This window comes from Otolemur garnettii, unplaced genomic scaffold (assembly GCF_000181295.1).
Source record: "Otolemur garnettii isolate 467f Iridium unplaced genomic scaffold, OtoGar3 scaffold00044, whole genome shotgun sequence".
In the NCBI taxonomy this organism is placed as follows: Eukaryota; Metazoa; Chordata; class Mammalia; order Primates; family Galagidae; genus Otolemur; species Otolemur garnettii.
Window position 1 is genome coordinate 10,903,540 of NW_003852439.1, and position 13,054 is coordinate 10,916,593.

A 13,054-nucleotide genomic window follows, 5' to 3' on the forward strand; every position below is an offset into this window, starting at 1 on the left:
AAAAAAAAAAAGAGCCAGGCATGATGGCTCATGCCTGTAATCCTAGCACTCTGGGAGGCCAAGGCAGGTGGATTGCTTGAGCTCACAAGTTTGAGATGGCCTAAACAAAAAGTGAGACCCCATTTCAACTAAAAATAGAAAAATTGAGGCAAAAAGATCACTTAAGCCCAAGAGTTGGAGGTTGCCATGAGCTATGACTTTATGGAACTTTACCCAGCATGACAGCTTGAGACTCTGTCTAAAAAAAAATAAAAAATTGTAGTCAGGCCAGGAATGGTGGCTCATGTAATTTCAGCACCTTAGAGGCTGAAGCAGAGACTTATGGCTAAGAGTTTTAGACCAGCCTTACAACCTTTTTTATTTTCATGGTCCCTTCTCTCTCTCTTTTTTTTTTTTTTTGAGACAGAGTCGCAAGCTGTCACCCTGGGTAGAGTCCTGTGGCATCATAGCTCACAGCAACCTCAAACTCCTGGGCTTAAGCGATTCTCTTGCCTCAGCCTCCCAAGTAGCTGGGATTACAGGTGCCCACCACAATGCCTGGCTATTTTTTTGTTGTAGTTGTCATTGTTGTTTGTCAGGCCTGGGCTGGATTCAAACCTACCAGCTCCTGTGTATGTGGCTGGCACCTTAGCCACTGAGCTACAGGTGCTGAGCCATGATCCTTTCTCGTGACAGTGACTTTTTTCATTCAGCCAGGATATAGATAGATAAATAGATACAGATATAGATATAGATTTTTTTTGTTGTTGAGACAGAGTCTCACTATGTCACCATAGAGTGCTGTGGCGTCACAGCTAATAGCAACCTCCAACTCTTGGACTTAAGCAATTCTCTTGCCTCAGCCTCTTGAGTAGCTGGGATTATAGGCACCCACCACAATGCCCGGCTATTTTTTGTTGCACTTGTCATTGCTGTTTAGCTAGACCAGGCCGGGTTCAAACCCGCTAACCACTGTCCTGCAGGTGCCAAGCCTGTTTTTTCTTCTTGTTTTGTTTTTTAAGATAGAGCTTCATATTCGGGTGTGATGGCTCATGCCTGTAGTCCTAGCACTGTGGGAGGCTGAGGAGGGAGGATTGCTCAAGTTCAGGAGTTGAAGACTCACCTGAGCAAGAGTGAGACCCCGACTCATGAAAAAAAATGGAAAAACCCAGCCAGGAGCTGTGGCGAGCACCTGTAATCCTAGCAGCCTTGGAGGCTGAGGCAGCAGGATACCCACAGCCAGAGTCTGAGGTTGCAGTGAGCTATGACACCACTGCACTCTGCTCAGGACACAGGGTAGAACTGTCTCAGAAAAAAAAAAAATAGAGTCTCACTCTGTTGCCTAAGATAGAGTACTGTGGCATCATAGCTCACAGCAACCTCAAACTCTTGGGCTCAAGCAATCTCTTGCCTCAGCCTCTGGAGTAGCTGGGACTACAGGTACCTGCCACAGTGCCTGGTTAGTTTTTTTATTTTTAGTAGAGATGGAGTATTGTTCTTGCTTAGGCTGGTCTAAAGCTTCCTGAGCTCAAGTGACCCACCCACCTTGGCCTCCCATAGTGCTAGGATTACAGGCATGGGCCATCACACCTGGCCTGCTTTTGTTACTGTTACTCAGATAGAGACAGCTGGCCATTGTCCTTCTCTGTTTCTTGTTTCCCTGTAGTGGGTCATAGCTGGAACACCCTAGGGGGCTGGGTGTCATGCTTACCTCAGTTCTCTGATCAGGGAGGTGGCCGTAGCTGAGTTGGAAGTGGCCCCTCTTCCTGGAATGGTGCTTGGTTGCTCCTGGAGTGCCAGGTCCTTGGGTGGCCCTTGGGGGTAGGCGGGGACCTGGGGTGTGACACATGGTGGTGTGTGCCCTTGACCCCAGTTCTTTCTGCTCTTTGTGCCCAGGTGGCAGCACCACGGATAGCTCCGCAGGAAGCAAGGCTAGGCGTGAGGCTGGGGAGGACAAGGAGGGATTCCTTTCCAAACTTAAGAAAATGTTTACCTCCTGATCTCCCAGCCGAGGTAGGAAAGCCCTTCTCTGAACCAATCCCTTGTTTTCTCTCACTTTTACCAATAAAATGTCCCCGATCCCCAGGAGCTGGATGGATGCTGCCAGTGGCAGGTGCAGCAAGTCTGGCTCCACACAGAGCCAAACCTCTGTCTGTGGAGAGAGAGCATCATGGCAGCCAGCCAGTAGACAGGGCTGAACAGCTGCAGTGACTAGCCTTGTGCTGTGTTCTCTTTCTGGAGAGGTTGTTTTGGGAGGCTGCTACACAGCCCTCCTCACACCAGCTCTGAGGAGCTCTGTGAGTTCCACAGTGGTGGAACGAGCTTGCCCACGGTCACAGAGGTGAATTGTAGCAGAGCCAGGTCTAGAACTCAGATCTCCTCAATTCCCACCTGCTTTGTTGCTGCCTGTCTTGCCTGGGCAGCACAGGGCAGGGAAGCCTGGGGTCGTTGCTGGGAGTTGTGCTTGCCCACTGTGAGGCCTCAGGACTTTTCTTTCCACTTATTCCTGGGGGCGAGGGCTCTTCTGTCTTGGCACAGCCACCTTCCATGGATTGACACAAGCCCTATCACTGGGATGGATACTGTTGGAATGTTGAGTGTAATATGGCCATTTGTTTTCTTTCTCAGGAAAACGATCCACTGGAAACTAGGCCCAGAAGCAGCAGCCCCTCCTCATGGCCAGGGGACCTGGGAGACAGGAAGATTCCAGAACAGCAGCACTGGCTCCCACTTACAGAGCCTCTGGATTACCTGGTTAACAGCAAAATTGGCTGACAACACATCTCTCTCCCTGGAAAGGTCACAGTGGATGGCCCCTGGTCAGTAAGGTGTAGTACCCTGGGGCTGGTAAAAGTTTCCTGTCCTCGGGTATGTGACTCAGCCTCTTCAGGCTCAGGCAGACTAAGACAGTTGGACTGTTAAAGCGCTAAAAGTCTAATTTGGAATCGAATGTGATGAAGATCTTAGTTAAAGAATTAAAGGCCATGCTTACAGTTTAAAAATGAAGCCTTAAGCTGCACCAAGTTGTGAAGCAATTACTTTCCCTCACAGCAAAGCTCCTGGAGGCTTCAGGATGAGCCTTCCCTGATAGGCTGTCTTCACCCAGAGCCCAGGGACCCAGACCCTCCTGCCCCATCCTCTACCAACAGGTTCTGCTGAGGCATCAGTTGCTCTGCTTGGAGTTTGTTTTTAATTCCCAAAGGTACCAGGCATTTGCACAGTGGGTGTTCAGGGGCCTGGGGACACATATGAGGGCCGTGAGGGTCCCTGGAGGTTCTGCTCCTGACCACAGGGTTGGTGGCTGATCCTTGTCAGGACAGTAGTCCTCCCTTTTGCCCCACCCAGGATGGCACTTGTCCCAGGTATATTGGGGCTTCTGTCCTCCCTTCTAAGCCACAGCTGCACGTCACTGTGCTGGGCAGATTCCACCTGCCTTGGGTACTTAGAGCCCTGTAACTGCTGCCAGCTGGGGGCTTGGTTCTGCTACTACACTGCTGACATCTATTTTCCAAAGTGTGTTTAGATTATTCAGTGCTAATCATTGTCTTTTCCTGTGTAAGTGTTTGTTCAGAAAAGGAACGCACAGTCTAAGCAGCTGAAGGTTCCCTACCATTCAGTCAAAGTAAGACATCAATTCCCCAGCCTCTGATGGTAGCATGTTGCAGTTTCTTTGTGTTTCAGGATCCTTGAGCTATTTTAAGACAGGTTAATGAAGAACATTTCTCAAGTTTCCTCTTTATTTTCCTTTATAATTCACTAAAATAAAGCTTCTATTAGTGTCTGATTTAAGAATGTAAAATGATTCTATATTAATGTAAATAAGATTATCTACTGCAAAAAGATATTTAAAACCTAAATTGTGGTCATTTCTTCTTTGAAAGAGTTAAGGCGACCTTCAGACAACTCTTAGCAGGGTTTTCTAGAGGATAAGCTGGCCCCCACACACTGAAGGGTCTGGGATACTGACAGATGTTGATTCGCATTGCTCAGTTCCCAGAACAGCCATGTGACAGTGGTCAGATGTTCTAGAATTTGGGTGTGTCTTTTTCTTTGAGCATGTGCAGTGAGAAAGGAGCATTGCAGCCTCACTAGGTCTCTACGGTCATTGTCTGCCTTATTAGATTTCTCTATAGTCACTATCTGCCTTACTAGATTTTTTTTCCTCTCTATTTCAGTCTTTTCACATTTTAATTTTTTTCCTATTTCATCTTTTCACATTTAAATTTTTATTTATTGTAGTTTAGTCTGGGCTCAGTGGAGCTCTAATGCCTGACACAGCTGCAGGGAGCCCCGGGCACAGGGCTTGATCACCCTGTCATCAGGGTGGCATTCACTGGGTCAGGCAGAGCAGACACTGGAAAAGAGCTCTAGTATTTTGATCAACAAGACATTTGTTGGCTGGGTACAATCAACTTTCTCTCTGACATAGAAGGTTTTTTGTTAATGCTAGATGATATGGCAACCTGGCATTGAGAACTCCATTGTCATGCTTTCTTTCTCTTTGAAAACTAGGCAGGCACATACTAGAGAGCAAGGCGATGATGCTGGAAACAGGTGCATGAAGGTAGCAATGGTAAACAACACTGTTGGGTTATTGTATTAAGAGATGGCACCTGCATTAGCTAATTCAATCCTCACACTTTGCAAAGCCAATAATCTATTAATGTTCCCTTTTATAATGGAGAAAATTGAATCACAGTGATATTGAGTGATTTACCCAAGAGCACAAGATTATTGGTAGCAGGCTGGATTTTGAATCTGAGTCCATCCATTCCAAATCTAAGATGTTTGCTCAGATCTTCCTCTGTGAGAACCAGGCACCAGTCCTGCCCAGGAAGGTAAGGAGGAAGAGGGAGGTAGGCCCATGTCTTCCATGTCCCCTCCAGTGTCTGTCCCCAACTGAACAGATAGCTGGTGGCCTCACAAGTTCTCTGGAGACAAAGGGTGTGTGCTGGAATGTCAGAGGTGCCATCACTGGTGCCAGGGTGCCTCTGTCTTAGATTCTGGGTGTAGTGGGAACGGAGTTCAGACTTCTTCGTTTCATTCCTATTTGAGTAACCGCACATTTAAGTCCCTCATCTCCATGATCTTTTCAGCCCTGCAGCCTCTCTTATTTTGGGGGAGGGAGGCTGGGCCCCCATCTTTGCCACTGAGTGTGTACTGTGGGAACTATTATGCTGTTGGTGCCCCAGATGCCACTGGCCCAAGTCCCAGAAATAGAGCCCTTTTCTTTTGGAAACCATCTGTGAGAACAATAGCTTTATTTAAAAAAAAATTTTTTTGGTAACATGAGAAAGGATGACCTTGCCTCCCATCCTATGGTTCAGGGTTGTGAGGTGGGCAGGTCACAGCTGGGCGAAGTCCCCTTTGTGCTGCTCTAGCCACTGGTCCAGTGTCCGGGCCTTGGGGTTGAGTTTAAAGGTCAGGTCAATGTTGCGGTCAGGTCTCAAGGCATAGAAACGGAACATATTGGCCAAGTCCTGGGCCCCTGGGAAGCCAAGCTTCTCGTAGTCCTCAGGAGTTGTCTGGAAGCAGAAGGAAGGCTATCATGTCTTAAACCCGCCAGCGCCCCGGAGTGGTGGCTGGGGGAGGCCAGATGGGTCAGGGTCTCCCAATCTGTTACACCTAAGGCAACTGTGAACATGAGGTTCTCGGCTCTGCGCCTGTGGCTCAAGCGGCTAAGGCGCCAGCCACATACACCTAAGGTGGCGGGTTCGAATCCCCAGCCCAGGCCCGCCAAACAACAATGATGGCTGCAACCAAAAAATGGCCAGGCATTGTGGCAGGTGCCTGTGGTCCCAGCTACTTGGGAGGCTGAGGCAGGAGACTCGCTTGAGCCCAGGAGTTGGAGGTTGCTGTGAGCTGTGATGCCATGGCACTCTACCCAGGGGGATAGCTTGAGGCTCCGTCTCAAAAAAAAACAAAAACAAAAAAGAACACGAGGTTCTCAGTACGAGGTCATTTGAAAACTTTCAACTAAAAGCTGAAGTTTGGACACCACTATTCTCATGAATTACCTGACATTCAAGGTCAGTTTAAAGATTGCTCTTTCTGCTTGGCGCCTGTGGCTCAAGTGGCTAAGGCACCAGCCACATACACCTGAGCTGGCAGGTTTAAATCCAGGCCTGACCTGCCAAAACAATGATGGCTGCAATCAAAAAATAGCTGGGTGCTGTGGCGGGTGCCGGTAGTGGGAGGTGGGAGGTGGAGGATCACCTGAGCCCAGGAGTTGGAGGTTGCTGTGAGCTGTGATGTCATGGCACTCTACCCAGGGTGACAGCTTGAAGCTCTGTCTCCAAAAAAAAAAATTGTTCTTTCAAGGTAGCACCTGTGGCTCAAAGGAGTAGAATGCCAACCCCATATATTGGAGGTGGCAGTTTCAGTCCTAGCCCCAGCCAAAAAAAAGAAAAAAAAATTGTTCTTTCAAGATCATGAGATAAAAAGGTCTCTGTCTCAGTCCCTTCCACATCAAAGATCTGCTCGCATCACTTTTCTCAAAACACCAAAACTTTTCTGGGCAGCACCCGTAGCTCAGTTGGCAGGGATCCGGCCACATATACCAAGGGTAGCAGGTTTGAGCCTGGCCTGGGCCTGCTAAACAACAATGACAACTGCAACCAAAAAACAGCCAGGCGTGTGGTAGGCGCCTGTAGTCCCAGCTACTGGGAGGCTGAAGCAAAAGAACTGCTTACGCCTAAGAGTTTGAGGACTTTGTGAGCTGTGATGCCATGGCACTCTACCCAGGGCGATAGCTTGAGACTCTGTCTCAAACAAAAACAAAGCTTTTCTTACTGAACTGAATCTTCTCAGAACCCTGAATTTTCCATGACCTGGCTCAGGCATTTTTTTTTTCTTTTTGGAGACAGTCTTACTCATTTACCTTGGGGTTGAGTACAGTAGCATCATAGCTCACAGCCACCTCTAAACTGTTGGGCTCAAGCAATTATCTTGTATCAGCCTCCTGAGTAGCTGGGACTGAAGGCCCCCACACAAAGAGTGGCTATTTTTAGAGTTGGGGTCTTGCTCTTAGCCTGGTCTTGAACTCTTGAGCTCAAGCAATCCACAGGCCTTGCCCTCCCAGAGTGCTGAGATTACAGGTGTGAGCCACTATGCCTAACCATATGCTTCAGGCCTTTTTTTTTTTTTTTTAAAGTTTAACATATGGTCTTTTAGTGCATGTTTTTGAGGTGCCATCCATTGTACTGAGAAAGTTTTTACACTGCTTATTTAATCCTCACAACCACCTGAGGAGAGGAATACCAACAACATATCCTTTTACAAATGAGGAAACTGAAGCAGTGAGGGGTCAGGGGCTGTGCCTAAGGCCATGTGCTGGTAGGTCTAGAAGGCTGGGGCTGGTTCTGAGCCAGGAGTGTAAGCACAACACCACTCCCTGCAGCCTGCCCCCAACTGCTCTGCTTGGGTGTAGGCAGGGCTCTGTGGGTGTCTTAATGACTCAGTGTCTCCCAGATTTTAATTAGCAGACCTTGATAGGAACAAGTAGCATTAGAAATGAGGCACCCAGGGTAGGGACTCAACACCTGAAGGTCAGCACCCCTTGCCCACATAGCCAGGTCACATGGGGCAGGGGCCACACCCACCTTTCCAGCCTCCCTCCCTGCCCCTTCATAGGACACCCTACAGAGCACCCAGCAGGTCCTGCATTCCTGCCCTTTCCAGCCTTGGCTCTTATGTCCCTTCCTGGAAACTCTTCTCTCTCCTTATTTGTGGCTACACTTAGCTCCCCAAACAGCATGACATAAATGTTAACGATTAACAAATGAATTTAGAGGACCTCTGCCTATGGGTGGACGGCAGTTGGGGCCGTTGTGGGCTGTGGCTGAGGACCTCGAATGGAGGCGGGGTTTGGTCCCGGTTCTGGGCTCTGCTGCAAGCCTGGCGGGCGACTGAACGTGAACCACAGCTTCGTGCACCATACTCGACGGAACCAGATCGCCCAGGACAACTAGGACAAGGTGAAGCAGGTGGCCAAGGAGGTGAGGAGATGACACACGCCCGCTCCAATGCGGCCCCGGAAGCCAGACCTGCAAGTGTACCTGCCACGACATCGAGATGCCTCTACCCACCCAGGCAACCCAAACTATGAGTCTGGTGAAAGCAGCAGTAGTGGTCGCTCTGAGCTGGAGCCTTCTAGCCATCAGCTCTTCTGCTTAGAATATGAGGCGGACAGTGGAGAGGTCATATCAGTTATTGTGTATCAGGACAATGACCCAGGCAGGGTGAGTGAGGAGGTGTCTGCACACAAGCCTCTGGATCCACCCATGCAAGAGGCCCTCAAGTTGCATATCCAAGAAGAGATTGCAAAGCGCCAGAGCCAACATTGACCCGATTGAAGGCATTCTCTCCAGGCTGGAATTTGTTGCTCTTGCAAGAATTCTACCCAGGGAGCTCACCCTTAGTCTGGGCGGTGCCAGAACCAGTTTGAGATCTTGAGATCCAGTACTGCATTCATAAGAGCATTACAGGACTATACCTGGCCTCCCTTGCAGCCATTCTTTCTTATACGTTGGCCCATTTGCCTAACCTAAAATTTTGGAACATTCTAAGAATTTTGTTTGGCTAACTTGGTGACCTGGAAGCAGAGACTCCAGGGAGAGCCAGGGTTTGTGAAACTTCATGTCAACATGGTACTTTCTCACTAAGATCATATGCCTGGCCACTGCTGTTTCACCCAGCTCCATGAGCCATGTTTGTTATTTTTGGTTCTTTTTGTCCGTGCTTCTGCTCTTCTATCCATATTTTCCTCGACCTTTTCTTTTTCTTTTCCCTCATTTTGTCTCAGGTAGAACCTATCAGGGCTCCACCTCTGCCCCTTCAACGTGACTGTACCTCTAGCTGCTCAGGACTTTGGAGGTAGGGGGTTCTGGGGATTTAACTTTCTTTTCTTTCTTTCTTTTTTTTTTTTTTGAGACAGAACCTCAAGCTATCCCCCTGGGTAGAGTGTTGTGGCTTCACAGCCCACAGCAACCTCCAACTCTTGGGCTCAAGCGAGTCTTTTGCCTCAGCCTCCCAAGTAGCTGGGACCACAGGCAGGCACCCACAACAATTGGCTATTTTTTGGTTGCAGCCATCATTGTTGTTTGGTGGGTCCAGGCTGGATTCGAACCCACCACCTTAGGTGTATGTGGCTGGCACGTTAGCCACTTGAGCCACAGGTGCCGAGCCGGGATTTAACTTTCTAACAAGCTTTCCAAAGAATTCTGATACCAATAAATTGGGAGACCTCTGTTTTCAAAAAAAAAACAAATGAATTTAGAGGCTCAGCACCAGCTGCATATACCGAGGGTGGCGGATTCGAACCCAGCCCTGGCCAGCTAAACAACGATAACTGCAATAAAAAATAACCGGGCATTGGGGCGGCCGCCTGTAGTCCCAGCTACTTGGGAGGCTGAGGCAAGAGAATCGCTTAAGCCCAAGAGTTGGAGGAGGTTGCTGTGAGCTGTGACACCACAGCACTCTACCAAGGGCAACACAGTAAGACTCTGTCTCAAACAAAAAACAAACGAGTTTAGAATTTCCTTGCTCAGTGGGATGGGGCAGCCTTAGACACTCTTTCCCTATAACTCCATGAGCCCCACTGGGAGTTAGAAGGACTTGACCGAGCCTTCCTGAGTCCCCAGGGAGGGAGGAACCCACCTTAGCATCTCGCACAGTCTTGCCGATATGCTTGGTGAGTAGGGCAGCGTATTCCTCTGCAGTGTGCCTGCATGTGCTAAGCCCGATGTTCTGACCAATGTATTCTTCTGGCATCTTCAGTAGGCTGAGCACCACAGGACCCAAGTCGGCCACAGCCATACCGTCCATGGGAACATCACCCATGGGCAAGCCTGTGGGGCAAAGATGAGGTAGCATGTGTCCTGAGGGCAGACCTCCAAGAGACAGAGCCCACCTCTAAAGGGTCAAAGCTGGTTTTCCAGCAGTCAGCCTTGGTATCTGTGGTGGTGCAGAGGCAGCAGTGGAGTCAGGAAGAAACCTGGCCGTTGTCTCCCTGGGCAAGCTGATTAGGCCCCTGAGCCTGGACTATTACATTCCCAGAATGGGGATAGGAATCTGCAACTGCCTCCCTGCTCAGGATTGAGACGACAAAGGAAAGGAAGGGGTGGTTGTGCACAGTCCTGCTGATTGGGAGGCACCAGCCCTGTGGTAGGTATTCCATCATATCCTGAATTCCTAAAAGCTGTAGTGGCCCAGAGTAGCACATCCACAATACATGCTCAATAAATACGGAATGAATGAATGACTTGCTACTTTCCAAGTTGTGGTTTTCTAAGTGAGGGGGCAGATATGGTCCTAGGTATGGTACTAGGAGCACTTGGGTTCTGCTATCCCCAACTAGAGAAAGGGGCAGCTTCAGATCACCCAGGGAGCTCAAGGGAATGAAGCTCCAACCCAGTGACTGGAGAGTAGTATCCCCTACTGCAGCTTTGCAAACTGTAAAGGGGGGGTGCCATTAGGCTACTACCAGCACTAGACTCCGCTGGCTGTGAGGGCAGGACTTCCTGGGCTCTCTGGCAGCACTGATGAGCCCTCGTGCCAGGGTGAGCCACTGTGCACACAAACTGCGAGAAGGCGCCGGCTCTGCCCACTCTGACTTCCTTGGATCCACTGCAGGATCCAAGGTTCCTCTAAGCCAGGCTGGTGCAACCTTTTTATAGATTTTCCAGTGGGCATGAAGAAGAAAATTTCTACTTTGTGAAATGTACAACTGAACTACATCACCCAAATCTTCCTCCTCCTTATTTTCAAAAAAGTAGTAACTGTGTTCCTCTCTGTGAAGCATTCCAATGGATAGAGCATCACTTTGCCCTATCTTGGGAAATCCCATTGCTCCTGCAAACATAGTATGCCCATTTCATAGAATAGGAAGCTGAGGTCCAGGACTTGCTCAGTCCCAGGCCTAAAGTGATGGAGCCAAGGCTAAGGCCCAAAACCATGTGACAAACCCACTTTCTGCAATACCTACAGTGTCACAAGGTGAGAACTCTGCCTCACAGTACAGAAGGAAGGGTACTCACTCAGCAAGTAGCTCTTTCCATCAGAGGCTTTCTGGGGCAGGAAGTAGGAGAGGAGGTTCTCAAAATAGCAGGGCAACCTCACACTGGTCATAGGGACACCGATGTCCCGGAAATACTGCTCCACCTCCCCTTTGCCATCAAAGTGGCCTGCTGTTAATCTCCCTGCTGTCAGCTTCTTGATGTTCTCCAGGCCACTGTAGACCACATAGTGGAGGCCCAGGTGCTTAGCCAGATCAGCAAGCAGCTTTCCCTAGTTGGCAGGAAAGGAGAGAGCATGGGGCTAAGAAGAAGGTGTGACCCTAGTCACTGCCTCTATGGCAGAGAGCCAGACCCTACACACCCCTGAGGAGGACATATCTTCTGGAATGATGCTCACACACCTGCTAATATGGAACTGGAAGCCTTCTGCCAGCCAGACTCTTATGCAGCCTGCCCACAAGCTCAGCTGTCTTCCTTAGAGACCTCTGAGAGTCTACTATAGAGGTGCCACAGCCCATCAGTTAAGCTTGCAGGCTGCTTAGGTTCTAAGCAGTCTCTGCAACATACTAGCTGTGTTTACCCTAGGCCCTAGGGCAAGTGATTGAACTGTTTTGACCTCATCAGTTAAATGCAAATAACAACACTACCTATTGCATAAGGTTGTGGAGGGGGCCACAAGGTGGTCTCCAAAAAGATACATGATGTTTTTAACCCAGACCCTGGGAATGTGACCTTATTTGGAAAAAGGGTCTTTGCAGATATAATAAAGTTAAAGATCTTGAGATGAGATTTCAAGTGAGCATGCCCTAAATCCAAAATCCAGTGTCCTTATAAGAGATAGAGGGAAGATATGGCCATCTGAAGATGCAGGCAGAGACTGGAGTGATGCGACCACAAGCCAAGGCATGCAATGCCTGTAGAAGCTGGAAGGAGTGAGGAAGGATCCATCCCTAAAGCCTTTGGAGAGAGGGTAACCTTGCTGACACCTTGATTTTGGACTTCTAGCTTCCAGAAAAGTGAGAGAATCAATTCCTGTGTTTTTTTTTCCTTATTCCTTTTTTTAAGACAGAGTTTCATTTTCTTGCCCTGTGTAGACTGCACTAGCATCACAGCTCACAGCAACCTTGAACTCTTGGGCTGAAGCAATCCTCTTGCCTCAGTTTTTCATTTTTAGTACCGATGGAGTCTTGCTCTTGCTCAGGCTAGTCTCAAACTCGAACGTGAGCTTAAGCAGTCCATCCATCTCAGCCTCTCAGAGTGCAAGTATTACAGATGTGAACAACAGTGCCTGGCCAATTCCTGTGATTTTAAGCCATGTGGAGTGTGGTCATTTGCCATAGCAGTCCCAGGATGCTCACACAGATTCTAAGGATTAATGAAAAATTATCTGCTTCAACCAGAGAAGTTGTCTCCTGTGTAATGGACTTCCAGGTAAGACTGTAACTGAAGAAAGGAGCAAGGCTTGGTGGGCACCTGTGGTCCCAGCTACTCAGGAGGCTGAGGCAAGAGAATCACCTAAACCCAGGAGTTGGAGGTTGCTTCACAGCAACCTAACCACAGCACTCTAACAAGGGCGACAAAGTGAGATTCTATTTCTAAAAAAAAATAAAAATAAAAATAAAATTTGATGTTCAACCTTAAAAAAAAGAAAAGAAAGGATCAAGGCAAAAAAACAAGCTTGGAAACCAGTGGGCCACTCTACTTTTCCTTTAAGAGGAAGAAAACAAGGACCAGAGCAAGAAAATCATATCCCCAAAGCCACACGAAGAAGCAGGACAGGAACCTGCATGATGAGGTGCATGATTCTGGTCCTGGTGCTCCTTCTCAGGCACCACAAGTGTCTATGTCTTCTGTGTGGCTGGCACATGCTAGTATCTGGGACTCAATCCTCAAGGACACAAAAGGATGGCCTCATCTCACAGATCTCTATCTCACCCTGGGCTCATAACCAATTAAGAGAATGGGGGCAAAAGACAGAATAAAGGAAAATACAGATGGTATGATTGTGTGATTTGGAGTCTGGGATGAAAAAAATGTACTATAGTTTGATCTGGGCGCCT

General features: G+C 48.6%; 2 protein-coding genes and 1 pseudogene across 3 annotated transcripts in view; 2 read left to right on the plus strand and 1 right to left on the minus strand.

The window, feature by feature from the left end:
- DNAJA3 (DnaJ heat shock protein family (Hsp40) member A3) overlaps positions 1-3,836 on the plus strand; it is a 35,774-nt gene extending 31,938 nt beyond the window's left edge. Inside the window, exons 10-11 of one of the 2 annotated variants that reach the window (XM_003790941.3) lie at positions 1,876-1,992; positions 2,608-3,836. In XM_003790941.3, the coding sequence (XP_003790989.1) occupies positions 1,876-1,979 (104 nt within the window). In that variant the 3' untranslated portion in view covers positions 1,980-1,992; positions 2,608-3,836. The remainder of the gene's footprint in view (positions 1-1,875; positions 1,993-2,607) is intronic. The other variant, XM_012805806.2, reaches the window with a different exon arrangement.
- Positions 3,837-5,223: 1,387 nt separating this feature from the next.
- NMRAL1 (NmrA like redox sensor 1) overlaps positions 5,224-13,054 on the minus strand; it is a 12,466-nt gene continuing 4,635 nt past the window's right edge. Inside the window, exons 3-5 of the mRNA XM_003790942.3 lie at positions 11,016-11,265; positions 9,637-9,827; positions 5,224-5,504 (exon numbers count right to left, since the gene is read on the minus strand). Of these exons, the coding sequence (XP_003790990.1) occupies positions 5,325-5,504; positions 9,637-9,827; positions 11,016-11,265 (621 nt within the window). The 3' untranslated portion in view covers positions 5,224-5,324. The remainder of the gene's footprint in view (positions 5,505-9,636; positions 9,828-11,015; positions 11,266-13,054) is intronic.
- Positions 7,833-8,324, plus strand: LOC100945049 (annotated as a pseudogene).